Consider the following 26,569-nt stretch of genomic DNA (forward strand, 5'->3'; position numbering starts at 1 on the left):
CATAAAATCCCTTGAAACTTTGTCATAAACTTTTCTACATCAAAATGAATGAAAAAGTTAATTCGTGCAAGGAATTAATTTGAATAATAATAATAATAATTGAGATTTTTCTCAAAACATACACTTCTTAATGAGTTTGTATATCTTTTAAAAAGGAAAATCTTGAAAAAAGAAACGAACTAAATCAGTTTGTACTTTGTACACCGTCTATGTAGACAAGAAATTACCAATTTTGCTAACCAAAAAAAAAAGAAATTACCAATTTTGGAATAAAAACACTTGAACCATCTAGAAAACCCCAAATAGGAAAAAAGAAAACAAATTTAGAAAGAAATAAGAAAGAAAAAAAAAAGAAAATTGAAAGATGGGGGGAAAAGAAAAATGAAGAAAAAAAAGGGCACCCACTCTGTTCTGTTGGATAGTCTGCATCCCACGTACCAATCTACAACTAATCTCTCTTTCTTTATTTACAAAATATTGCAATTTGGATCTAATACTAATTCAGGATTTGCATTAGAAAACCACTGTAAGTTGTTTAAATCATTTGCCAAATCTTCTCATTTGGCAAAAAAAAAAATATTCAAGATTTCTTTGTGAATGTTTATTTGCCATTAGATTTATTCAAGGCTTTGAAAAGGGTGTGATTTTTGTGTTGTTTAGTGTGGAATGAATGGTTGTAAATGTGGTTTTTGGTTGTGTGTTTAGTGGGATGTTTTATGGTATATTTTGTATTTTTGAAATTTTATTGATAAGGTGAATCAAGATTAAAGGGTTTGATTTCTTGGATATTTTGTGTTAAAGTTTGAGTTTTTATTGAATAAGTGGATCAAGATTCAAAAGGGGTTGTGTTTAGTGGGTTGATGGCATGGTTTATGGTAGTATTTTGTGTTAAAGTTTGAGTTTTTATTGATAAAGTGAATCAAGATTCAAAAGGGGTTGTATTGGATTTAGTTAAATGGTAGTTGGGTTGGTGATTTCTTGGATATTTTGTGTTAAAAGTTTGAGTTCTTATTGATGAAGTGGATCAAGATCCAAAAGGGTTAGTTGGGGTGGTGGTTTCTTGGATATTTTGTGTTAAAGTTTTGAGTTTTTATTGATGAAGTGAATCAAGAATCAAAAGGGGTTGTACTCAATAGTGCTGACTAGAATGTGTTTTGAAGGTTATTGCATTGGTTATTGGAAGTGGTGGAACCAATAACTAGGACAAATGAGTACTTTCAGTAGAAGTTTCTCTCATAAACAGAGGGCATTGACAGTTAGCAGTCCTAGGTTGTTCGATAAGCCAGTTAGCAGCCCTAAATTTAGTAGGAAAAGTGAGGTTTCAAGACTTTTTTGTGTACTTATAGCAATTGGATCTGTTGTTTCCTTTTTCTTGGCAATTGGAGGAGGGTATTTATATGTCCTACCCAATCTTACAAAATCTTATCATGAGAAAAATCTTGTTAGTTTTAATGGTTCAGATAGTTTTTGTGATATATTTGATGGAAAATGGGTAGTTGATAACAGCTACCCATTGTATAATGCCTCAGAATGCCCTTTTGTGGAGAAAGGATTCAACTGTTTGGATAATGGTAGAACCGATGATGATTATCTTAAGTGGAGGTGGAAGCCAAGGAATTGTGAACTCCCTCGGTTTGATGTGCATTATATGTTGAAAATTCTCCGAAATAAAAGAATTGTATTCGTTGGAGACTCGATGAGTAGGACTCAATGGGAGTCTTTGATATGCATGCTAATGAGTGGGGTGCAAGATAAGGGAAGTGTATATGAAGTAAATGGGAATAAGATCACAAAGTTAATTCGATTTCTAGGAGTGAGGTTTAGTTCCTTCAATTTCACCATTGAATTTTATCGATCAGTATTCCTTGTCCAACATACTTGGTCTTCCAAATATGGAATAAAGAGAGTTAGATCAACCCTTACGTTGGATAAGCTTGACGATATCAGCAATGAGTGGATCAATGCAGACGTCCTCATATTCAATTCTGGACAGTGGTGGGTACCTGGGAAGCTTTTTGGAGTGTAAGTGCTTTTTATTCTTTTACTAACACAAGTTTCTTTACTTTGCAAGTATATATACATGATAGCAAACTGTAACTACCTTCATATACTGCAAAATTGTCATTGAACTAAATAACAACATGACAATTTTGCAGTATATGAAGAGCATTCATATATGAACTCTCCCTTTTAATCGCCGTTCTCCTTTCCTCTTTCACTTGTCTGGATTTCATGACCCCTACATTCATGAATATTAGTAAAGGATGCTATTTACCCCTAAGAAAGTGGAAAACCGCTTTTTGTTTGTATGTCCACATATGATACCTTTGCTGTAGCCCCCCTTGTTTAGCACATGCGAGTATCCGTGTGTGTTCCACAAGAATATGGTTGAAAGTCTCAATAGGACAGGCACTTAAAACGGGAATTGCTTGTTCCACAGTGAGGACTCATAGTGCTGACCCCTACTAGTTAGTAAGGAGTAGTATTTTTGTTCCCATAGTGAAAATTCATTTTAGGAGCCACTCATGCATGAACACATTGCTTCTGTTTAGTTTCATTGGTTACCTCAAACATTTGTTTAAGGTCTTTAAAGAGAATTGGTACTAGCCACTTGCTCTGTTCTCCTTTCTATAGACAGTAAATGAATCGGAAAAGCTCATTCTTTTCCCTCTTGCTTATTCTCCTTTCTATAAACAGTAAATGAATTGGAAAAGCTCATTCTTTTACCTCTTGCTTATGTTTTCCAAACTAATGTGCAAAACGGGCTTGGGTGTTCTCATTAGATTTCTTGACTTGTTTTCCAGTGTCTCTCTCTGTCCGTGGGTAAAAACTTGACAGCTGCGGTGACATATATGCTTTCTGAGGATGACATTTGTCGCCCAATCATTTAAAATTTCCTTGTATCTTGTATTCATTTTTGTACATCTACTGTATTTCGAATCTAAAGCTAGCTCACATCTATCGCCTTAAGGTAGAAATGTCTCCGTATCTTTCATTTCTTTCCTGGATACATCTTGTGTGAATTGCAGCAGTTCTATCAGTAGGTTTTAAACAATTCTAAGTTGCTAAATAGTTAAAAAGATCAAGGAAATTTTTATGAGATAGATAATGCTCTTGTGTTTCCTTCTTACTTTTCATGCAGAGGGTAATATTTTTGTGTTCCAGCTGTTCTCACGATGCTTCTAAATCTTTCTTTGATTAGGGGGTGCTATTTCCAAGTAAATAATACACTGAGGCTTGGAATGTCAATTCCGGCGGCATTCAGAACTGCCCTTGAGACTTGGTCATCCTGGATTGATACCAAAATTAACCCTAACAGGACGCGTGTGTTTTTCAGAACGTTTGAACCTTCTCATTGGAGGTACTTGTTGATAGCTATGCCTTCTATACAGATGAATGCTTTTGGATCTCTCAGTAGAAAGTTTCTACAAATTCGAGCTGGTAATAATTGGATGGACCTTTTGAACATTTCTTTTGACATTTCAACATTCAAAGCAATTGTTTTAATAAGTAATGAGTCTCCAGCAAAAAGAGAATGCTGCGAGAGAAATACATCCAGAATTTAGTACCATCTCAAAGTAACTAATGTCTTAGCACAACTTTGAAAGGATCATAAACATATTTTGAGACTTCGCTCAATAGTGAAAAACTGATGTTGAAGTCTTTAATTGAATCTTGTGGACTTTATTGATGTTCGAAAAGTTTTAATGTTGGTTTCTCTTGTTCTCAGACCCCACTTGTGGGACTACACTGGGTATATTGTTGTTGTTGAACAGTTGTATTTATTATTTTATTTCACCTCATTGAACAGTTAGGTTATATACCTTTTTATTACAAGTAATTCGGATATATCTTTTTTTTGGTCATCGAACAAATGATCCTCCTTTATTAGTCATGGAGTTTATGCTTCTTTTGTTGTCCTATTTCTCAGAGTTGCATTTGCTTTTGTTGGTTTTAGCCCTAACATACTATGTCATTGCAACTAATGAATACATATTGGTTTTGCATCAGCAATCTAACTCAGCGATTGTGCAATGTGACAAATCAACCTCTTTCGGAGACTAATGGTCAGGGGAGTATCTCATTTTCAGATACTGTACTAGAGGTGGCACACGGCATGAAAGTTCCCGTTAATGTGCTACACATAACTCCCATGTCTGCGTTCAGGAAAGATGCACATGTTGGTCTTTGGAGTGATAATCCATCTCTGTCTGATTGCAGTCATTGGTGTCTACCTGGAGTTCCTGATATTTGGAACGAAATGGTCCTCTCATACCTGCATGATAACTATCGACATACGTCATTGTATCGACAAAGCGAGTAAGTTTTGATACTTGCATGTAAAATTGATCAATTCAATAGTATTTCTCTTTTTTGTTCACTGTGTGATGTGTTATGGTTAATACAAATCCTAAGTGGACTCAAACAGCCAGTATGTGCTCAGGCATCGAAGTTAAAAAATTAGGATGTCTAATAAGTACTTTTTCTATCTTATGTTTTCGTCTGAATCTACCAGGCATGAAGCACAGGCTCAGTTAACTTTATGGATTTTCATGCATCGAAATGTAGATCTTCTTTGATAATGTCCTCCTAGGATATGTATTTTGTTGTACCTTTAGGAAATTAAGTTCTGAGCTATAGATGATGTGCCGAAAAAGGTGAGAGATTAGCAATTTGATCTGTTAGGAGTGACAAGTTGAGGGATCCTTAAAAGATTAACGAACTGCTTCCTATTCATGTCCAATCAAGCCATGCTCAAGACGACATGCCCAACATTCCTAACACATGAGAATGTGTGGAGGCATGTTTCCTTGATATGTCGAACTTGTATCCGTATCCAGTTGGTTGTAGCTCCTTAATACTGTGAAACATTTGATATCCTCACTGCATGGTCCCAAAATAGTCACATTCAACTAGTCAACCTGTGCCTATTAAATCTAGTACTTTTTATCCAAATATTAGTAGAGTTTGTGTTATTAGTGGTGAGGTATCTTTTTTACGTGCTGAATCTGTTGTACGTCGATATAGCAACAAAAAGTTAATTCTCTTTATCTTTGTTTACCTGTAACTCTTCAAGGGTTGATCACCCAGCTTATGCAGGTTTCTCTACCTCTAGTTAAGCGTGAAAAGAAAGTTGTGTAGCCTCGTAGAAATTTGATTCACTGCTTACTCTGGATTGGCCAAAGTTGCTTTCCTATTAAGTGAGGTTATTGTTTGTTGCAGATTCAATGGCTTGGACTGATGATGTATTATCATATGAAGGAAATATACTGGCTTATGCTTTTATATGGAGGTCTATCAATTTTGCAAAGCAGTTTTGAACAGAAATGTATAGATACAGTGAGAAGATAATTTGTACCGGGAAATTGATTTCTTTTTCATCTTTATTTTTTTGGGTTCACTAAATTTGTTTTGTAAGAGGGAAAGAGAAAATTGTATATCATTCCCAGAATGTGTCTTGTTTCTTGATATGTAATGTAGTTTTCAAAAAATTATATGTTAATGAGAAGTGTTACATCTGAAGTTTGACGTCTCTTGAGCTTTCTTTTGTTTATTGTTTACTCACGAAAGATCCAAACCTTTCTTCGGAGCAGAATGGGACGTGGCTAAAACATATAAAGATCGATTCTTGTTACACCTGAAAAGTTGAAAGCGTCACACAGAAACTCAGAAGTTACAAAAGTTATTTTTCTTTAATTTCAGCAACTAAAATACATCTTTGAGCTTAAATCAAGCAATATGATCAATGGGAATTCAGGTAGTCCACTCTTGCTTGCTTGGAATTGAGGCACATTTGATATCGTATTTGTTAGCATTACTATAAAAACCTTTACAAATTTGCTGCACCAAAATTAGTAATAAGAGTTATCTGCAGTAGTTAAATTACTCTACTTGCTATTATAGAATCTTTCTTGAAGAAATTGTTCAAAAGTAGCCTTTAATAAACTGAATAGAAGAAAATAAATTTGCAAAGCAATAACCTAAATAGAAGAAAATGAAAAAAGACAATTAAAATTTTTTTATAAAGGGTTAACAAAATCAATTACATTGAGCAAACATACTTATCTAATATTTGTCTAATTTAGCTTTAAATTAGGTTAAAGTTACTCAAGTACATATAACAGGAAAAACATTAAGCAAATGATTTTGCTTGCAATATTACTGGTATACATATGTACATGAAAAGTTGTCCAAATTTCCCCCAAACACTTTCTGAGCCTCATATCCCTATAAAAGGAAATAGAACAAAAAAAAAACATGCTTCAAGTAGGCAATGACATTCCTCATATTCAAGGTCTTGATGAAGTAATAGCTAGAATTTCAGAGAAATACCAAATCAATCAATGGCCATTGGTGTAATCCTCTTTCTGGTAGCCGTTTTAGAAATTTGAGGGGTTGATGATATTGTTGATTCTTGTTCAGAACTTTGAGGGGTTGATGATATTGTTGATTCTTGTTTCTCTTCTGTTTTCTCTTCTGGTTTTGCACTATCTATATCCATGCATTTATCACTGCCAATAATTTCTGGAACATTTTCCTCCTGTTTCTGCATATTATTTTTATCATCTCCAGCTATTTCTTTTTCTGCAAACAATTTCCAGATAGACATATTTTTAGTACCGGAAGACCACATGGACAAAACAATACAAATTAGTTGGAGGAACATAGCAAACCTGGCCTACAGAAAGTGGATCCTAGTTCCTCGTTATCAAATTCTAGCAGAGTGCAGTAACCATCTTGGGAGGATAATGCCAGATATCTCCCAGTAGCCGACCTTCATCATTTTGATTTAGTCCAAAAGAAACGGAGTTAAATTTCAAGAATGGTTCAGGGAAGAGACTGTGAGTGCTGACAGCATTTGAAAAAGAAAAGGGAAGCCAGAAATACCATGCTATGTCTGTTACAGCAGCATAATGAAGACCAGCTACGATGGCTATTGGTTGAACACTTTCTGTGTCATAGATGTACAAGGAATTCAATGTAGCCACAGCAAAAACAAGACGATAAGGAAGCTTGAAAAATGATGCTGCAGTCATTAAGAAAGGATTGGGTGTCAGGGCATAACATAGCGCGCAATCAGCTCAAAAAGGAATCCAGCAGGAGAACCTACAATAGCTTGATCCTCTCAAGCGAAATGTCATGGGGCAGAAGCGTACAGCAATGACAGGTTTGCTGGCACCTGGCAGCATTAAAGCTGGCCTGTCAATGTCCAACAAAGTTGAAGCATAAGTATCCGATCTTTGCGAGCTAGAGGGAATAAAATGGGTTCGCTCTAATAAAATACAGTTTAGTACCAAAAAGACAGAAGATCCTTGCCTTGTGAGATCTTTCCTAGAAAACACATAAGCGGTGTTCACTGGTTCAGAAGCAGTTGTAAACTTGTAAGAACCTGAAATAGCAAAACACATCAATAATCCTACCTTCTACCTTTACTTTGCCAATTTCTTTTTCCCCCATCCACCCCAAAAATGATAATCATAGAAATAACAATAAATAAAAAATGGAATACAGGTCAGATGCCTTGCATCTATCGTGTGAGGACTATCACATGAAGAAACAGTTACGAAGAAATCCAACTTTCTCTCTTGAAGCTCGATCTCAAGTACAGTTCTACCTTTCAAAAGCAGTAAATAGCAAAAAATGCAAATGAAGAGTCCAAAGATAAAGCTTAAATGAGAATTACAAGACAGATGTCATGTGGAAATTAACCTGACACGCAAAATGTCAAGACACAAATTTGGACAAAAAAAAGAAGGTTCTGATGCTGCATTATTGACTTATTCTGAAAGTAGAAAAATATTGTAAAACTCAAGCAATGTAAAAGAAATCTGTTTGAAACATATCCGAATATGATATTTCACAGGATGGTTTTCCGTCTTTTTTTTTCTTTTGGAGGGGTTGGGTGCAGGGGAGAAGATGCAAAAAGATGATAAACTTTCAGGAAACAAGTTGAAAGAATGATCAAAATGCACACATTATAATTAAGACTTCTAAGTTTAAAGGTAGTACCTGCAGGCACAAGCAGAAAGGAACCATCAGGAGACCAAGATAACCTTCGGAAGAAAGATGGAAGTGTCTCGTCAAAAAAGAGATGATTTTTAGTAGGCTGCATGAATTTGGGAGCTCCAAAGTTATTATGCATGTAATATTCACTTATAATATAGAAGGCATTGAAAGACTGATAAGATAATTGACCTTGGACTCATCCGGCGGTTGTGGTTCAACCTTCATAATGACATGTTGACATACAAAATTCAACTTCTGAACTCCTTTTGTTTTAGATGGTTTATTGCTGTAAATCCGGCAAGATCTATCTGAACTGAGTGAGGCAGTATACTTGGACAATGGATCCCATGCCACACCCTGCACATAGTGCAAATGAGCATCCAGAATCTGATGAACAGAACCTGATGAAGGAACTCGCCAACTGTCAGTATAAAATTTATTTATCTTAACAAAAACTCTTTTAAGTTAGATCCTCTTTTATTTCTTACCTTTGTTAACATCCCATATGATGCACGAATTATCAACAGAACCAGAAATCAAAAAAGAACCATCAGCAGACCACTGCAAGTCCAATACATCCTTACGGTGAAATCTGAGAAAAGTAAACCCATGAGTACAAGTATCAAATTAGAAATAATTCCAGGACAACAATGATTATGCTCCTTCTGTGGCTTAAATACATCAGGTGAGATATCTTCTTTTAAAAAAAAATTGGCCCCTACATTAGGTGGAATATCTTATCAATGACTATTGCAGTAATATTACGCTGGAAAGTTATGAGCAAAATTTGAAAAGCCTGTTTAATATGGGTTATTAGAATATCATGGATTATTTGCATTGTGCTTATTTATTATTTGGAGTAGAGGTTAACCAACGTCGACTATATATACAATAACATTTTTTGTTAAATGCTGATCAACACATAAAACGTTTTTTCCCCACAAAATAAGGGAGCATTATACAGATTCTGGCTTATTACAACATTCTGCTTAAAGCAAAATATAATCCAAGCAAACACACTTAGAATATGATCTACATTATAGTGAATAATCAACACTACTAGTTAGCACATACTTCAACTGTTTCGTGTGGTTATAATATTCTATAATCCCGAAAGCAAAACCCTCTACCACCAACTACATCCACTAAATGAGGGCCGGCTACTGAAATGCCAATTATAATTATTTCTTTCTTTCAACATCAGATCTTAAAATTTATTTAACAGACAAAAATGATAAAGATCACAATCAAAAATGCAGGACAAAAAACAAACAGTGTGGTCCAATAATTCTCTGGCTATGCCATAGGAATAAAACCAGAAAAACAGTAGCTAATGTTCCATAGTGCGACTCTGTAGCTCTGCCAGAAGTGCTTAGTAATTCATAAGAGCAATAGGACCACATAAAAGGCTTACGATAATGTCTTCAGGACTTTCCATGTTTTGCTGTCATCTGATGAATGTAGCTTCCAAATGAGGAGCTCACCACCTACATCCGGAGTAGTCACTCTTAAAAAGTACAAAGATGCTTGTAAATAAATAACAAGTTGAAGTGTAGAAATTGTTAAATTATTTGATCCCAACTAAATTGAGAGATTTATAGGGACAAGTCTATACCATCTGCACCAGAGGCCAAATACTCTCCTGAAAATTACAAGAAAATGATAATTCAGTTGGGCTGACTAGATCGGTACAAGTTTATTATCTAACAGTTCAAGAAATCAGATGGAGGCATGCACTAGAAATTCAGCTATAATAGAAATTCTGATAACTGAAAAGTTTGCTAAAAATGAAGTAAACCACAGTTACAGTCAGCAGAGCGTTAACATTTCCAATGTATTGATCAACCCAGAAAAGTGAGGTTTGTAAGATGATATAGACTTAGAAGTTAAAACCCCAAAAGATTATCACCATGACTCTCCATCAAGTTGTGCTTCAGATATGTTGAAACAAATGCTGCAAATACTTGCAGAAACATCGGGATCTGTTGCTTCATTTATAGTAACAGCAATCTCCTCTACATGGTCAAAGGTAATTGATGATTTCGTGAACTTCATTGCAACTCAGTATCTAACAAATCTGACTACAAAGGAGGTTCCCCTCTCCACTGTATTTCCAGTTCTCAGATCGAGTGCTCAAATACAGGTTCAGCCAAAAACGATTCAGACTGCAGGAATTTCATAACCTATAGGCTATAGCAATAATCCAGAAAATCAATCAATCTAATAGAATATCTACAACTGATATTAACTTTCCAATGTAAATCTTCAAAGCACTACATAGGTCACCAGGATAAAAATATGTATCACAGCCATTATATTTCAAGAAATTGGCTTACAAGCCATGAAAGGACATGAAAGCCTACAAGTCTATTTCATAACAAGGTAATTTTTGAAAGAAAAAAAGGAATTTTTTGAAAAAGGAAAAAACAAGTTCACAGCTAATCGCAACTTAGTAGAGTGCGCAATAACATTTCCAATGCTGACCCTCTCAAAAACCAATATTACATTTTGCTTCAGAGAGGTATACAGAAACAGAGGAAAAATCCAAGTCATTCAAACAACCATACTTATAAATTGCACAAAACAACCTGCAGCTTCAGAGGAAAACCCAACACTCAACACGATATAAGCATGTATTGATTCTTGCCATGTTAAATTAATGCTTTAATCATCAATGTGAAATTAAAATATACCTACCCAACTTTTTAACAAAGCAAGATGAACAACTTTACCTGAAGGAGAGAACCGAAGCGCATTCACAGCACCATTATGGTAAGAAAGGCTAGTCTGGTATGATACAGAAGGCGCTTTCTTCTCATTTTCTTCAGAATTAATCATCCATAACTGTTGAAATTTTTTAAAACCCAATGTTATCATATTTCATCCCAAGAATAAAATAGTATTATGAAAGTCCCTAAAATATCAGTGTAACTTTGAAACTAGTGGTTAATATGTGAACATGCAAGTGTCTAATTTAAAATTCCATCATACACGACTTTGCAATCTGAAGCAAAAGAATTCACACTAGTCAAGCCAGAGTCACTTCAGCTCTTCAGATTAAAGCTGAAGTAACCAAGTTCAAGTAGATGGTAACATTTCAGACACTAACACAATCTATATTAGATGTGAATTATTCTGTTGAATTTGAAGAAAAGATTGGTTTTAAGAGTTTGCATTAGTTATTACGTAACCATCACTAAAGGATATTTGGCTAATAGTTCAAGGTTGCGGAGAAATAAATCACTTGGAAATGTGTCCTCTGAAATATCAGACAAGCAAGACTATATGAGTTGAAACCATATGATATCAGAATGTTTGCACCACAAGGTTTCATCTAAGTGTTACGGCCATGAGATTCAGGCAGGGTTGTTCTATAAATGGATCAGAGACAAGACAGTATCACCTTTGCTGCTATTCTCAGTGCATCTGCCCATCAGCGGCGTTTGAGTTTACGCTAGTGCAACTAGAGCTTGTTAAACTGATGTTTTTTGTTGGGGAAAGTTACTTGATATCTTTATGGCCTTATTGTAGTATGGCTTATGATGCTTATGGTGCCTTTTGGAATTAAGGAATGTGGAATACAGTAATGATTTTTGGTGCTCAACACAAGCACATGAGCAAACAAGGAGATGAAAATTATGCTTCACTAGAGGAATTTCTTGGCTGAGCAGGAAACTGCAAGCGGCAGTGAAAGTTATTGAACAAGTGTCACTGCTACAAACAAAATTAGTGTGAGATAACCTTGTTGACTAGCTGCAGAATTGTAGATAATAAATTGGTAGCTTATGTGAATGAAACGGCTTATTAGTTAGGTCCTATTTGCCTAGACTTACAAGTGCTACTATCAATAACTAATACTGATGATGATAACTATCAAGAAGTTCCAAACCTAAGAAAATGTATAGACAAAAATGTTACAGGTAAAGACATTTTACAGCTAAACAAGACAGGAGAGAAGCTGACAACTACAGATGCAGCATACTCTGCGGCCATTCACTTAATCCAAATACAGAAAGATAGCTGGACGCCTCTTTATTTAGGAAGAGTGCAATTTTTATTTTTGGAGTTGTTGGCAATTTGCACTAGCATAGTTCATGGAATTATCACTCCCTTTTTTTCTTTCAACTAATGATGTAGTAAGGGCAGTCACTATCATCCTTTTAGTCAGATTACTTAACTTGCATTATGTCCTTTATTTTTACTTTTGTAAAACATTAGCCTGAGATAAGCTTAAATGGAGAATTGCGGTCCCTGAGGATTCATATAGCCAACCCCAACTTGTTTGGATCCACACCGCAGTTTTGTTGATTTGTCTGCATTATGCAATAAATAGTTCTGGGTGGATGCTTGCTTCAGTTGTAATGATTTGGTTCCTTTAAAAGGAGTTAAGGGCAACTATGCACCAAATCTGCAGCTACAAGTGAAAAGTTCATCAAAAGTAGTTTATCCACACTGTGGTTACACAATGAAGGCTGTATTCTTATTTAAATGATGGTGGTAACGGGGCAGTTCCCAGCTGATTCTGTTGTTCCTCCTACTCTCAGCTATTATGGATTATCTTGAAGTTAGTTACAAAGGAAGTTATTAGTGGTAGTTGTCACTGTAGTTAGTTGTACAGGTTGTTAGAGTTAGTTACAGCTGGAACGTCAGTTGTACACAGCTAAATTAACCATATTGGCTGAGTAGTTTGATAGTTAGGAGTGTAAGCATTAGCACTAGAGCTTTGTATATAAATAGCATTGTACAGGCACTGTTTTCATTGATTTTCTCAGATAAAAGAATAAGAGGCAGTTAATATTTCTCTCAATAGTTCTCTATCATCTTAGTTGAGCTTACTCTATAAGCATATACCTCATAATTCATCATGGTATCAGTGATTGTGCAATCGATCGCCAAGCTTTCTCTCATCTGAATTTCTACTTTTCCTTCTTGATTTCAATTTTATAAAACCATTTTTTTTTTATCCGCTACTCCAGTTTACATTGAATTTTTGTCGAACACCTGTTATTCACTCTTCGAAAAGGTTAGTTTGAGTTGTATAGATTCCATTCATGGCAACGAATGGAGGTGAAACCAGCAATGAGACTGAAATTCCAATTAACAATGGTTCTGCTACAATGCAAACAGTGGATCAACATCATCCTCTGTACCTACAACCCTCTGATACACCAGGTAGCTCTTTAATCTCTGTTAAGCTAAATGGACCTGAGAATCATACATTGTGGAGTAGTACTATGCGAATCAGCTTATTAGGAAAAAGTAAGCTTGGTTTTGTTGATGGTAGACATCCTAAGGAGAGTTTTCCTTCGTCTCTTCATGGGTTATGGGAAAAATGTAATGCAATTGTTCTATCTTGGATTATAAACTCTGTTAGTGCTGAATTGTTGTGTGGTTTGGTGTATGCCTCGAGTGCTCATAAAGTTTGGGTAGATCTACAGGAGCGATTTGATAAAGTGAATGGCTCTCGAATTCTGTTTCTGCATAAAGAAATTGCCACTTTAACTCAAGGCATTTCTACGGTCTCTGCCTATTTCTCCAAACTAAAAGAGTTTTAGGCAGAATTTGATGCTCTTATGCCATGTCCTGGTTGTAATTGTATTGAGTCCAGGAAATATGTTGAACATTTTGAGTACCAACAGTTATTGCAGTTTTTAATGGGATTAAATGAGTCTTATACTCAATCAAGCAATCAGATCTTAAACATGTCTCCTATTCCATCTATTAACAAAGCTTACTCTATGATTATCTCTGAAGAGGGTAGAAGGAACATGACTCAGTATCATGTGTCTGATCTGAGTGAGGGTACAACTCTGCTATCTAGTGTGAAAGGCAAGGATGTACTTGTTCCTACCTATGGTTTTACTCAAAATGCAGCTTTACTCACTAACAGTAAAGGCAAAAGTGTGCATATGCCTGGCCATAGCTTTAATGATGCCTCTGGCTTAAGTAACAAGAGTAACAACTCTCAGCAAATTGGTGGTTACAGTGGAGGTAATGGAGCCACTGGCTATGGTTCTAATTACAGACTTAAGAAGAATCATCTATATTGTGATGTTTGTCACTTTAAAGGTCACACCAGAGATCATTGTTATAAACTGCATGGATATCCCAATGACTACAAACAGAAGAAGAGGTTTGGTGCTAACAATATGTTTAGTAATGCAGCTTGCTACTCAACTGGTGCTTCTAGTAGTGCAGGTGCAAACCAAGCAAGTACTTACCCTGCAGGTACTTCTCAAATGCACCCTAGTCCTAGTGCTAATGGGCTCATGTCCAAAATTCCTCAATTCACTCAAGACTAGTACAATCAACTTCTTCAATTGCTTGGAAAAGAAACAGATACTACTGATTCCCCTATGACAGCAGGTATGACAACTTCTGCTGTAGCTAGTGGTGTGTTTAATACCTCCCAAAAATGGACAATTGACTCTGGTGACTCCAGCCATACCCTCAACCTTCTCACAAATCTTAAAATCATTGACAGTATCAAAGATGGTAAAGTATACTTACCAACAGGCAGTATAGCCTATGTGAAACATGTAGGATTAGCTTGCATTCTTCAAGGGCAAAAGATAACAAATGTTATGCACATTCCTGAATTCAACTATAATTTGTTGTCTGTCTCTAAGTTGACTAATGAGTTGAGATGGGTTGTGCTGTCCTATCCTGATTTTTGTATATTTCAGGATCTCTTAAGTGGTCAGGTGAAAGGGATTGATAAAGAAGATGACGGACTATATGTGATAACAACTGGAAACAGGGTTGATGTTCAAGATGAGACTAAAGGTGTTACAAGAGTCACTCAGGCTTCTGTGATGAATAAACAACAGGATTCCGTATTGCGGCATAGAAGACTAGGGCATGTCCCTCTAAATACTTTGCAGAGAATAAGTAGCTTAAATCATATATTGAGTGATACTAGAGTAAAAGAATGTATTGTTTGTCCCTTGGCAAAGCAGACAAGATTACCATTTCCTTTGAGTAATCTGTTGCACCTTGTTTCCACACTATTCATGGAGATACATGGGGACCTTATAGAGTCCCAACTCATGATGGAAAACGATATTTTCTTACTTTAGTTGATGATCATTCAAGATATACATAGTTATTCTTGTTGCCTACTAAGTCTGATGCGATTGCTGCTATTAAAAGTTTCTTTGCCATGATCCATAATGTTTATTCTTGCTCAGTCAAGTATTTTAGAACTGATAATGGGTGTGAGTTCTTCAACTCTCAGATGTCTACACTACTCCAGTCTCTAGGTATTATCCATCAAAGCTCTTGTGTTTACACCCCTCAACAAAATGGCATAGCTGAGAGAAGGCACAGGTATATTCTGGAGGTTGTAAGATCTCTTAGGTTTCAAGCTAGAGTACCTCTTAAATTTTGGGGAGAATGTGTCACAACTGTTGTGTATGTGATCAATAGACTACCTTCTTCAGTTCTTAAAGGTCAGTCCCCCTTTGAGATAATCTTTGGTCATGCTCCTAACTTGTCTCGTATGAAGGTGTTTGGTTGTCTTGGCTATGTCACATGTATGAAGAAATCAGACAAGTTTTCTCCTAGAGCACTCCCTGCAGTTTTTCTTCTTGCTATTCACAAACTCAAAAAGGCTACAAAATGTTCAGTATCTCTACTAGGGAATTCCTTGTTAGTAGAGATGTTATCTTCCATGAAGACACCTTTCCCTTTATGCATCCAGCTTCCTCTGATGTTTCTTCTTTATTTCCTATTATGGATTTTTCTTCTCTTTTGCAATCTTCTACTCCTCTATTCACATTCACACAAAATCCAAACCTTTCCAATCCATATTTATCTCAACCTGAACCTCTTATTTCAGTCTCTATGTCCGAGTCCTCTATCTCAGTTTCTGTAAATAAGGAGGCTTCTGCTCCTTCTACCGTGTCATCTCAAGGAATACCTGACTCAACCAATCAGCAAGAGCAACAACTGCAGATTGTTCCTACTCCTACACACACTATAACTAAGGTGTATCAAAGAAGATCAACTAGAAGTCAAAGGGTTCCCGACTCACCTAACCAACAAGTGCAACAAGAGATTTCTATAGCTGAGAGGACAGAAACTCAAGCACTTGCACATCAGGATCAGAGGAAATCAACCAGACCAACTAGACCTCCTTTATGGATGCAAGACTTTATTACCAAAATGCAGGGCAACTCTGCCTGTACTTATCCCCTTTCTCACTCTGGTAGTTATGCCAATGTATCACCACACTTTAGTACTGTTTTGGCTTCTTATTCAAACATTGTGGAACCAAAATCATTCCATGAAGCTGTTAAGGATGTTAACTGGACTGAGGCTATGAAGAAAGAAATTGTTGCATTAGAGGACAACCACACTTGGAGCATTGTTGATCTGCCACCTAACAAGACTCCTATTGAGTGCAAATGGGTGTTTAGAGTCAAGTATACTGCACCTGGTGCTGTGGAAAGATACAAAGCCAGGCTTGTTGCCAAGGGCTATAGCCAGTAGGAGGGGTTAGACTATACTGAAACCTTTTCTCCTGTGGCTAAAATGGTTACAGTCAGGTCTGTGTTAGCCATTGCTGCATCCAAGGGGTGGTGTGCGTATCAGATGGATGTGCACAATGCCTTCCTACAAGGTGATCTATTGGAGGTGTATATGGATATTCCTCAGGGGTTTTCAAGACAATGCTCTAGTTCCAACACTGCTCTTAAGGTATGCACGTTACACAAATCCTCATATGGCCTGAAACAGGCTCCTAGGCAGTGGAACAAAAAGGTTACAGAAGCTCTACTTTAGCTAGGCTTTACTTAAAGTCATTTTGATTATTACTTGTTTACTAAACTGGTACAATCTCATCTAGTAGTGGTGCTAGTGTATGTAGATGATTTAATGGTCACAGGAAGCAACTCAGAGTTGATCCTAAAAACTAGACATGATCTGCAATTGAAGTTTAAAATGAAGGATCTGGGAGAGCTTAAATTCCTTTTGGGAATTGAATTTGCAAAATCGTCTAAAGGAATTGTAATGTCCCAGAGAAAATATGCACTTGAGTTAATTGCTGAGATGGGACTTGGAGGTGCCAAACCTGCAGGCACTCCACTTGAATCAAACTTAAAGCTAGCATCCACAGACTTCGACAATTTGATGGCATCAGATAAACACAATGATACTGACAGAGAACTGGAAGATATTGGACAATATCAAAGGCTAATTGGCAGGCTCCTATATCTCACCAGGACTAGAATTGATATTGCTTATGCAGTTCAAGTTCTTAGTCAATTTATGCATAAGCCGAAACAATCATCTTAGTTGAGCTTACTCTATAAGCATATACCTCATAATTCATCAGATTAATTGAACAAACTTGAGAATTTTGGGTCAGTGGTAAAGGGATCATGAAACTCTCTGAGTAGTAGCTTGGTTAACTGGATGGTAAATCTGGTCCGCTAAAGAATACTCTAAAATTCAAAACAAGCTCTATAATTCTACTAATGTAGGCACCTATTGAAATGATGAATCCTCAGTTGATAAGAATATCACGCGCTGAGGATATGGAATCAAATGTGTATACCCATCGTTTATAGCGTCCTGCAAGGAAGATGATTCTAAAATCTGCATCTGAAGTGCCAGCCCTCGGTCATCTTTCTGGGCCAATTGAAACCATACTAAGAAAGTGAACAGGAATTTGCTTGTCTCTATCCTTTTCTGTGTGTTTTACTATCCATTGGGATGTGAGAATCGTTGTTTTAAAAATTTAAAAGTACCGCCACATTTTTCCTATTTATCCAATTACGGCAAACAAATTTTCTCCCATTCGCTCAAAGAAAATAAGGATATCATCAATGGAGAAAAATTTCTCCTTTCAGCTTCTAAAAATTTTGTTATTTCTTCACATTATAGCAACTTGCTTAGCCTTGAATATTAGCACTGATAAAATCCTCTTCTTCTTTCTTCTATCTGATAACCCCTTTCCTTCTCTTTCCCGTTCTTTTCTGAACTTCTCTTTTCTTCTTCATTCCCCCCTTTACTGTGTTTTCAGTTCCTTTGAATTTCAGACGTTCTTACACTAGCTTAAAAACATATTACCCGAATTGACAAAAACTAAAATCAAACTATTAATTAACGAACAAATTGCAGACTTCCTCTCTTTTCTTCTTCATTTCCCCTTTTACTGTGTTTTCATACACTGTCTTATAATGACGCACTTCCCAAATTGACAAAAACTTAATTTAAACTATCAATTAACGATTAAAATGCAGACTTCCTCTCTTTTCTTCTTTCATTTCCTTTAAATTTCAAAGGTGCTTCTTACACCATCTTAAAAACACCTTACTCTAATCCACAAAAACTAAATTCAAACAATTAATTAATGAAGAAAATAGCTACATTTTCCGACCAGCCACTTAAAATACTTAAAACCAAAATTCATCACGAGCATAATGGATGACATGCAACACAAACTAAATGCAGAAACACAAATGGCTAAGACAAAATTCATGAAGTAATAAAGGGCAAAATTCAGAAGGTTAAAATAGTAATTGTTGACCTTGATGTCATAGTCGGCACCAGCAGTAGCAAGAAGGCCAGTAAGATGGTGAAAATCGAGGGACAAAACAGGCTTAGTGTCGTGCCAATTGATCTGAACTGTACCACCCTTCATTCCTTCTTTCTTTTCCGATTTTCCAAAATAATGAACAAGAAGGAGCTTAGGGTTTTAGAGAAATAGTGAGTGATTTTTGGCGGGAAAAGTTGGCTCTTACGGGCGCCTTTATTATTTCCCTATTCCTTTTCCTTCAATTTTCCCTTTTTTCTAAAAAAGAAAAATTGAAATTAGAAATTATGGTGTTTGATCATGAAAATTTGAAAAATAATTCTGAAAAAATTTTCTGAAAAGGAAAAGCAGTTTTTTGTTATTTTCATAATCTTTCAACTTTTATTATTATTATATATAATCCCAATCTTTTAAATTTTTACATAAAACTCTCTTTATAACATTATTTTTTCAATATTATATATATAGCAATTTTAAAGAATAAGATAATTATAATTTCAAACTTAATGCTATCCTAATTAATATATATCTTTTTTCTCTCTTATCATTATTTTTATCTCTTAGTTAATTTTCTTTCTTATTTAAGACATTATTTTACTGCTAATTTATATTTATACCCATAAATATATAAAGTATTATATTTATATCCATAAATATATAAAGTATGTTATATATAAAGTTTATACCATTAATATACCATATACACATATATAAATATACAAAGTATTAAGAAACATACTAAGTTATACAGAGTATGTTATATATGAAGTTTATACCATATATATATCATATACACACATATATAAAAATACAAAGTATAAAGAAACATACTAAGCATATTTATATATTTATGGTGTATGATATAATATACCATAAATATGCAAAGCATGTTTTACATAGAAATAATTTATTCACACACAGTAAAATCTTTCATGTATAAGAAAATTAAGGAAATAAATTAGCGGCACCCTAAAATTTAATAACAACTCATCATTTCCTATTTTTTAGAAACGGAAAATGAAGAAAATAAATTAAATAAATTCTTAAAAAAATAAATTTATTTGAAAGATAATATTTGTTACCTAAAAAATAGGAAACAGTGATCTGTTAATATAACATCCATATTTAAATTTTTCAAATATGAGAATGTAAATATTATATATGTAATAATTGAAATTCATTAAATATGGTCATGTATATGTAATTATTTTATAATGGTGGCTAATTGTGTTTTTTTTCATTAGTAGGTAAATTTTAATTGTGTGATTTTGATAGTTTGTAAAAGTTAGGGCATAAAATCATATTTAATTTTTTTTTCAAAATTCAAAAAAAAAAAATCAAAAAAGACATGACCAAACACAACTCCAATTCTAATTTCAACTCCAACTTCAACTCTAATCAAAAAAGACATGATCAAACACAACTCCAATTCTAATTTCAACTCCAATTTCAACTCTAACTCCGAAAAATTTTAGTTCCCGGGAAAACGCCTACTAACACAAATACTTGTTGGAGTTTTAAACTCTGTGAATGAATGGGACATGACAAAATTGATTGCACTTTACACCTCATACTCAAATCATACTAATTGAATTTTTAAGTCTAATTGAATTTTTAAGTCTTTCTTTAATGATCAAAACAAGTTACTAATTGTTTAATGTTTAAGAAGAATGTACGAATTTTTTTCATTTTTGTTCTTCACTAATATTTTTCAAGAGAGTTAATTGCTAATATTTATTATTTTACTTTGAATTGTTTTTATTTTTAAGAATAATTTGAGAATAACTAGAAGGAAAAAAATGAAAACAAATGTTCAATTTATGTCCTATATTTTTTTAAAAAATGGATATGCATTGCCTCACAAATTTACTATGGATTAGAGGAAGTTTTTATTTTTATATCATTTTTTAGAACAAACTAAGACGCGGAACTTTGAACCGCTGAGGAAAGAGGGTCGGAGGAATAGTTGCGGAGTGAAATAGTCTTTTTGGGAATAGAGGGACTTGAATAGGGGTTGGGAGAGACTTTTTTCGAATTGAATTTTGGAAAATACGCTTCGCCATAAAATTTCAAGATTTTTAAGAAAATGAAAAATAACAAAAAAATATTTTTATTAGTTTTTACTTCAAATTACTCAACAATTCAAAAAAACAAACAACTCCAATTTTTAAATGTGACTTTCCACTTTGAAAACAAATTTTTCTTTTTTTAAAGTTTCACGATGAAACATGTCCAAGCACCAATTAAGTGTCATGTGATTTGCTTTGCCATTCGAGTTTGCTGGAGTTCTGTAATTTGGATTGTCCCTGTTACAAAAACATTTCTTTTGTTTTTATCATAAGAGAAAGTAACTCGAGAAAATTGAAGGAAATGTGTTTTTAAGTCTTAAATGAAGCATTGGTGGCATTGACCAACTTAAAAGGTCAAACATAATTAAAAAACTTAATTAGGTTAATTGTGGACTTGATTAAATTTTTCAAATTTTTTAATCTTTTCAAAAATACAAATTAACTCACACTCACAAAACTTCCCTCTCTATGCAAATCAATCTCTCCTCTCTTTCTCTCGATAGTTTCTCTCTCTAACTTCTCCGAACCAACAACTTTCCAAATTTCTCCCTTCAATCTTGTACAACTTCAACCTCTGGCAACAAATAGTTTTGAGTTCTTGTCCATTCCTTTTTTACTTTCAACCGCCAGTCAATGTGACAACATTCTCCGGCGACAACAATTTCAACTGCTTCATCATTTTTTTTCGATTTTCACAGGTAAAAAATTAGGGTTATAAGTTATGATGAAAACGAGAAACTTGATTTGTTGGTGTTTGTTATTTTTTTATGTTTTTTGTTATTTTTTTTTAATGTTTGTTATTTTCTAGTTGAATTTATCATCTGGATGTATCTGCTGTTTTTTAACAATGGATAAAACATGTAACGTGAATCCAACAGATGAATAATCTGTTGCAACATATATGACCAATCTGTTGCACAGATTAGTAATCTGTTGCAACGTATATGACTAATATGTTGCGCAGATTAGTAATCTGTTGCAACATATATGACTAATCTGTTGCGCAGATTAGTAATATGTTGCAACATATATGACTAATCTATTGCAACATATATGAATAATTTGTTGCAACAAATGAGTAATCTGTTGTAACAGATTACTCATCTGTTGGATTCGTTTTATAGTGTTGTAACATGAATTCAACATATGGGTCATCTGTTGCAACAGATTAGTCATATATTGCAACAGATTACTCACTTATTGCAATAGATGACTCATATGTTGGATTCATATTGCAGGTTCTATCCATTGTAGCAGTAGCAGATACACCAAATTAGAAATTCAACAAAAATCATAATTTTACCAAATTATGCAACAAAAATCATAATTCAACAAGAAGTAATGTCCAAGTGATATACGAACAAAATTTGACCTAAAAAATGCAAAAATTTCAACAGGGACACAACGAATAAGTAAAACACATGAAAAATTTCATGAAATAAGTAAAAAAGACAAAAATAATATACCATACATCAAATGCAAAAGGATCAAGGGAAAAACGTTTAAGTTCTCCTAAAAACGTTTAAGTTTTCTAGTATTTTAATTGCTTTCTAATAGTTGACCCATCTGTTACAACAGATTTTCTATCTGTTTGATAAGTTTCAACAGATGAATTATCTGATGCAACATATTAGTCATCTGTTGATTTAAATTAAGCAATTATTAGTAATAACTAAATTAATTTAGCTAAAATTAAAGACGTCTCTACGATAATGGGACAAACATTTGTGTTCTCCTAAAAATATTTGAGTTCCCTAGTATTTTAATTATTTTTCAACAGATTATCTATTTGTTGCAACAAGTTAGTCATCTATTGCAATAGATATTTATAATTGGTTAGTAATTTGTTTATTCAAATTAAGCAATGATTAATAATAACTAAATTAATTTAATTAAAATTGAAGACAAGTTTTTAATACAAGACCTTAGACAAGGGGATAAATGTTTGAGTTCTCCTAAAAACATTTGAACTTTAGTATTTTAAATTGCTTTTCAACATATATTCTGTCTATTTAATAATTTCCAATAGATGAGTCATATGTTACAACAATTTAGTCATCTATTGCAATAGATGTCTATATTTGTTTGATAATTTTTAATAGATGAGTTAGCTATTGCAAAAGGTTAGTCATCTGTTGCAACAGATGTCTATATCTGTTTGGTTATTTTCAACAAATGTCTTTAACTATTTGGTCTTTTCCAACAGACTACTCATCTATTGCAACATATTATTCATCTATAAGCCATTATTAGTAATAACTAATTGATTTAACTAAAATAAAATATGGATTAATAAGTTCAATTACAGTTTCAATTAATCTCATGGTAATTATATGATCATCTAAGTATGTTCGTCCTGAGTAGAGTGATCAATTGATCAATTTTATTTGAAATGATTCAAACTAATCCATCATTAGAAATAACTGTATTGATTTAACTAAAATAAAGATGAATTAGTAAGTTCAATTACGATTTCAATTAATCTTATGGTAAAAATGGTGTATTGATAAATGATGATTTGTTATTATTTATATTGAGTAAATCCTGCTATTGATTTATTTTTTCAACAAATAAACAATCTGTTGTAATAAATGAACAATCAGTTGCAACAGATGAACCATATGTTGCAAAAATGAATCAATTACTCCAACAGATGAGTCATATGTTGCAACAGATGAGTCATATGTTGCAACAGAACGGTCATCTGTTGTAACAGATGGACCATATGTTGCAAGAAATAGATCATCTGTTGGAAGAACTCAAGGGTCATGACTTTTCGATCATTTAATTAAAAAATGATTCGTAAATAAATAATATGAAAAAAAATATAATAAACTCAATTTTGTAGCTATTTAATTTAAATAACTAAAATACCAAAGAGATAAAAAGTTATGACTTTTCACCTTTTTTGTATTTAAATCTATTTTTTTAATTTAAATAATCGAAAAGTCACCAAGTTTGACTTAATTAAGAGATATAATTATTAAAAGAGTGGTGAACAGTCGTGATTTTTTGCCTAACACACTGCACTACTCACTCATTCAATCTTTTATAAATAGGTCTCCTCAGCTCTATCTCTTGCATCTTGTCTTGCATAAAATCGTCATTATATCGTCAATCACTTCTCTTTCAAAAATAAATTTCTTGTTCATCCGTTGAGGTATGTTTTATTTTCTTGTTCTTATATGAAAATTATTAACATGCATCTATTTTCTAATTAAGTTTCACATTTTTTTTTGTTAAACTACCAGTTGGCAGAGACGGACCTACATTGAGGCTAGCGGGTGCACGAGAAAAACTCTGTATATATGGTTTGTATATCTATATATATATCAGAGTATTATATTAAATATATGTTGTGCACCCACAATAACAACTAGGTTTGCTGGTGAGATGGTTCGGTATGCCACTTGAAAGTTACACTTAATGTGTGATTACTCGTGTTCGAGCCTCAGCAACAACGTTTTATTGCTCCTTTAATCATTTTTCAATTTTCTATTGCGTGGTTGCTCAGGTTCGAACCCCAACAACAATGTTTCTTTATTGCTCATTTTTTCATTTTTCAAGTTTCTTTACACTTATTGTGCAAATGTATATATTTATCTTTTGATTAAAAAAGACTTCCTACTTAGTAGTCTTTTATTTCATACTTTTTCTTTTTTTCTTTTATGTATTGTGGATATTATTGAGATATTTTTTATTTTATTTCAAAATACAAGCTTCTCTCCAACTTCAAAAGGTAGATATTCTACCGAGCTTATACTGTATAATATTTATTTTCTTTAATCTTTTGATCATTGAATTATTTTTTATTTAAAAAATTAGCAATTTAAAGTTTGAGATGGGCTTAAATCAAATGTTACCCGTTGCAACTATCTAGCAAACAAATCTCACGAATTTCATATTTTTCAAAAACTTTCTATTATTGTTCAAAATTTAAAAGTATGTTGAATTTAAGTAGGTTAATAACACATTTTTATCATATTAAATCTAATTAATGATATTCAATAATATCAAAATTTTGCTTATAAAATACTAGAATTAATAAGTTTTCAAATAAATGTATGTCGAACTTTGACACTATTAATTACTATATTTAAATATAGAGGTGCACCCGTCAAGCTTAAATCCTGGGTTCGCCTCTGCCAATTGGTACAATATGTGGTTTAGTGTTTTACGTTATTTGTTCATGCATGTTCTAGATATGACTGATCTGATTTGGTACATGGCTATTCTGCTTGACACCGTGTAGGAACTTGAAAGGCTGGTTCATGAACTTGAGTGAGAGTTGGGGGCCGCGACAGCAAAGGTGCTTCGTGGGATTCGAAGGCTGAGAGGTCTACTGCCCAATGGATTTCCGATTGACAATAATAATAATAATAATAATAATAATAATTATTATTATTATAATTATTATTATTATAATTATTATTATTATTATTAGGTTATATATTTTTTTTATCATTTGTAATTTATTTTATCGTATCTACCTAGTGTTATAAATATTTTTTGATGTAATGAATGAAAAAATCTTTATTTGATCGACTGAGTTTATTTTTATTTTTTTCATTCTGCCTATTTTTTAAAGATGTTGAGAGCTGTAGGTTTTTGAGCATTTTAGAGTGGAAAGAGTCAATTATAAGAAAGAAAGTGTTTGGTTGAGATCAAGGTCATGGACTAAAATTAAATAACAACACAAGATTATTTACTATTACAACAAAATTAAAGATAGGTTGATAACAAATGACCCATCTATTGCAACGGATGGATAATCCATTGGAAATGACCAAGTAGATAAAGACATCTATTGCAATAGATTGATCGCCCGTCGCAACAAATTAGTAATATGTTGAAAATGACCAGACAGATAAAGACATCTTTTGCAACTGATTAGTCATCTATTTCAACAAATTAGTAATCTGTTGGAAATGACAAATAGATAAAGTCATATGTTGCAATAGATTGGTCATCTGTTGGAAATGACCAACAGATAAAGACATTTGTTACACCAGATGACCAATCTATTGCAACATATACGTATATTTGTTTGATAATTTTCAACAGATGACTCATCTGTTGCAACAGGTTAAATCTGTTGCAATAGGTTATACACTTAAATAATCATGTAAGTACTATGAGATTAATTGAAATTGTAATTATTAAATCAATTTAGCTATTACTAATAATGACATAATTTGAACCATTTCAATTAAAATTAGTCAATTGATCACTCTACTCAAAACGAACACACTAAGATGATCGTGTAATTAATATGAGAATAATTGAAATCGTAATTGAACTTATCAATTCATCTTTAATTTTAGTTAAATCAATGTTGTTATTACTAATAATGTTTTAATTTGAATCATTTCAAATAAAATTGGCCAATTAACACTTTACTCAAGACGAATACACTTAGATGATCATTTAATTACTATGAGATTAATTGAAATCGTAACTAAATTATCAATTCATCTTTAATTTTAGTTAAATCAATTTATTTATTACTAATAATTGCTTAATTTTAATTGTTTCAAATCAAATTGGTCATTCTACTTAATACAAAACACTTAGTTGATCATGTAATTACTATAAAATTAATTGAAATTGTAAGTCAACTTACTAATTCATCTTTAATTTTAGTTAAATCAATATAGTTATTTCTAATTATGATTTGGTTTTAGTCATTCCAAATAAAATTGGTCAATTGATCACTCTACTTAGGACGAACACACTTAGTTGATAGTGTAATTACCATGAGATTAATTGAAACTGTAATTGAACTTATTAATTCATGTTTAATTCTAGTTAAATAAATTTAATTATTACTAATATAATGGCTTAACATGAATCAATAGATCACTAACATGTTGCAAAACAAGAGTAATTTGTTGAAAATGACTAAACAGATAAAGACACCTGTTGAAAATGACCAAACAGATAAAGACATATG

The 26,569-nt window shown here is 33.3% G+C and overlaps 2 protein-coding genes across 5 annotated transcripts; one reads left to right on the forward strand and one right to left on the reverse strand.

The window, feature by feature from the left end:
* Positions 1-211: 211 nt before the first annotated feature.
* LOC107850926 (protein trichome berefringence-like 7) lies at positions 212-5,523 on the forward strand. Of its 2 annotated transcripts, XM_016695761.2 has the most exons (4): positions 312-2,022; positions 3,203-3,361; positions 4,012-4,320; positions 5,224-5,523. In XM_016695761.2, the coding sequence occupies exons 1-4, from the start codon at positions 1,208-1,210 to the stop codon at positions 5,240-5,242; spliced, it is 1,302 nt and encodes a 433-aa protein (XP_016551247.2). In that variant the 5' UTR covers positions 312-1,207; the 3' UTR covers positions 5,243-5,523. The 2 variants fall into 2 exon arrangements, with proteins under 2 accessions (XP_016551248.2, XP_016551247.2); XM_016695762.2 differs by lacking the exon at positions 5,224-5,523 and having other exon boundaries at positions 212-2,022; positions 3,203-3,441.
* On the reverse strand, positions 5,290-18,737 carry LOC107850925 (chromatin assembly factor 1 subunit FAS2). Of its 3 annotated transcripts, none has more exons than XM_047401433.1 (13): positions 18,542-18,737; positions 10,740-10,851; positions 9,623-9,649; positions 9,422-9,494; positions 8,496-8,599; positions 8,197-8,408; positions 8,011-8,107; positions 7,318-7,390; positions 7,112-7,200; positions 6,889-7,027; positions 6,675-6,775; positions 6,334-6,585; positions 5,290-5,638 (listed from the first exon to the last, which is right to left on the reverse strand). In XM_047401433.1, exons 1-12 carry the CDS (start codon positions 18,653-18,655, stop codon positions 6,338-6,340), a joined length of 1,389 nt encoding a protein of 462 aa, XP_047257389.1. In that variant the 5' UTR covers positions 18,656-18,737; the 3' UTR covers positions 5,290-5,638; positions 6,334-6,337. The 3 variants fall into 3 exon arrangements, with proteins under 3 accessions (XP_047257389.1, XP_047257388.1, XP_016551246.2); XM_047401432.1 differs by lacking the exon at positions 5,290-5,638 and adding an exon at positions 5,997-6,228; XM_016695760.2 differs by lacking the exon at positions 5,290-5,638 and having other exon boundaries at positions 5,997-6,585.
* Between the last annotated feature and the right edge of the window lie 7,832 nt (positions 18,738-26,569).

This window comes from Capsicum annuum, chromosome 12 (assembly GCF_002878395.1).
Source record: "Capsicum annuum cultivar UCD-10X-F1 chromosome 12, UCD10Xv1.1, whole genome shotgun sequence".
In the NCBI taxonomy this organism is placed as follows: Eukaryota; Viridiplantae; Streptophyta; class Magnoliopsida; order Solanales; family Solanaceae; genus Capsicum; species Capsicum annuum.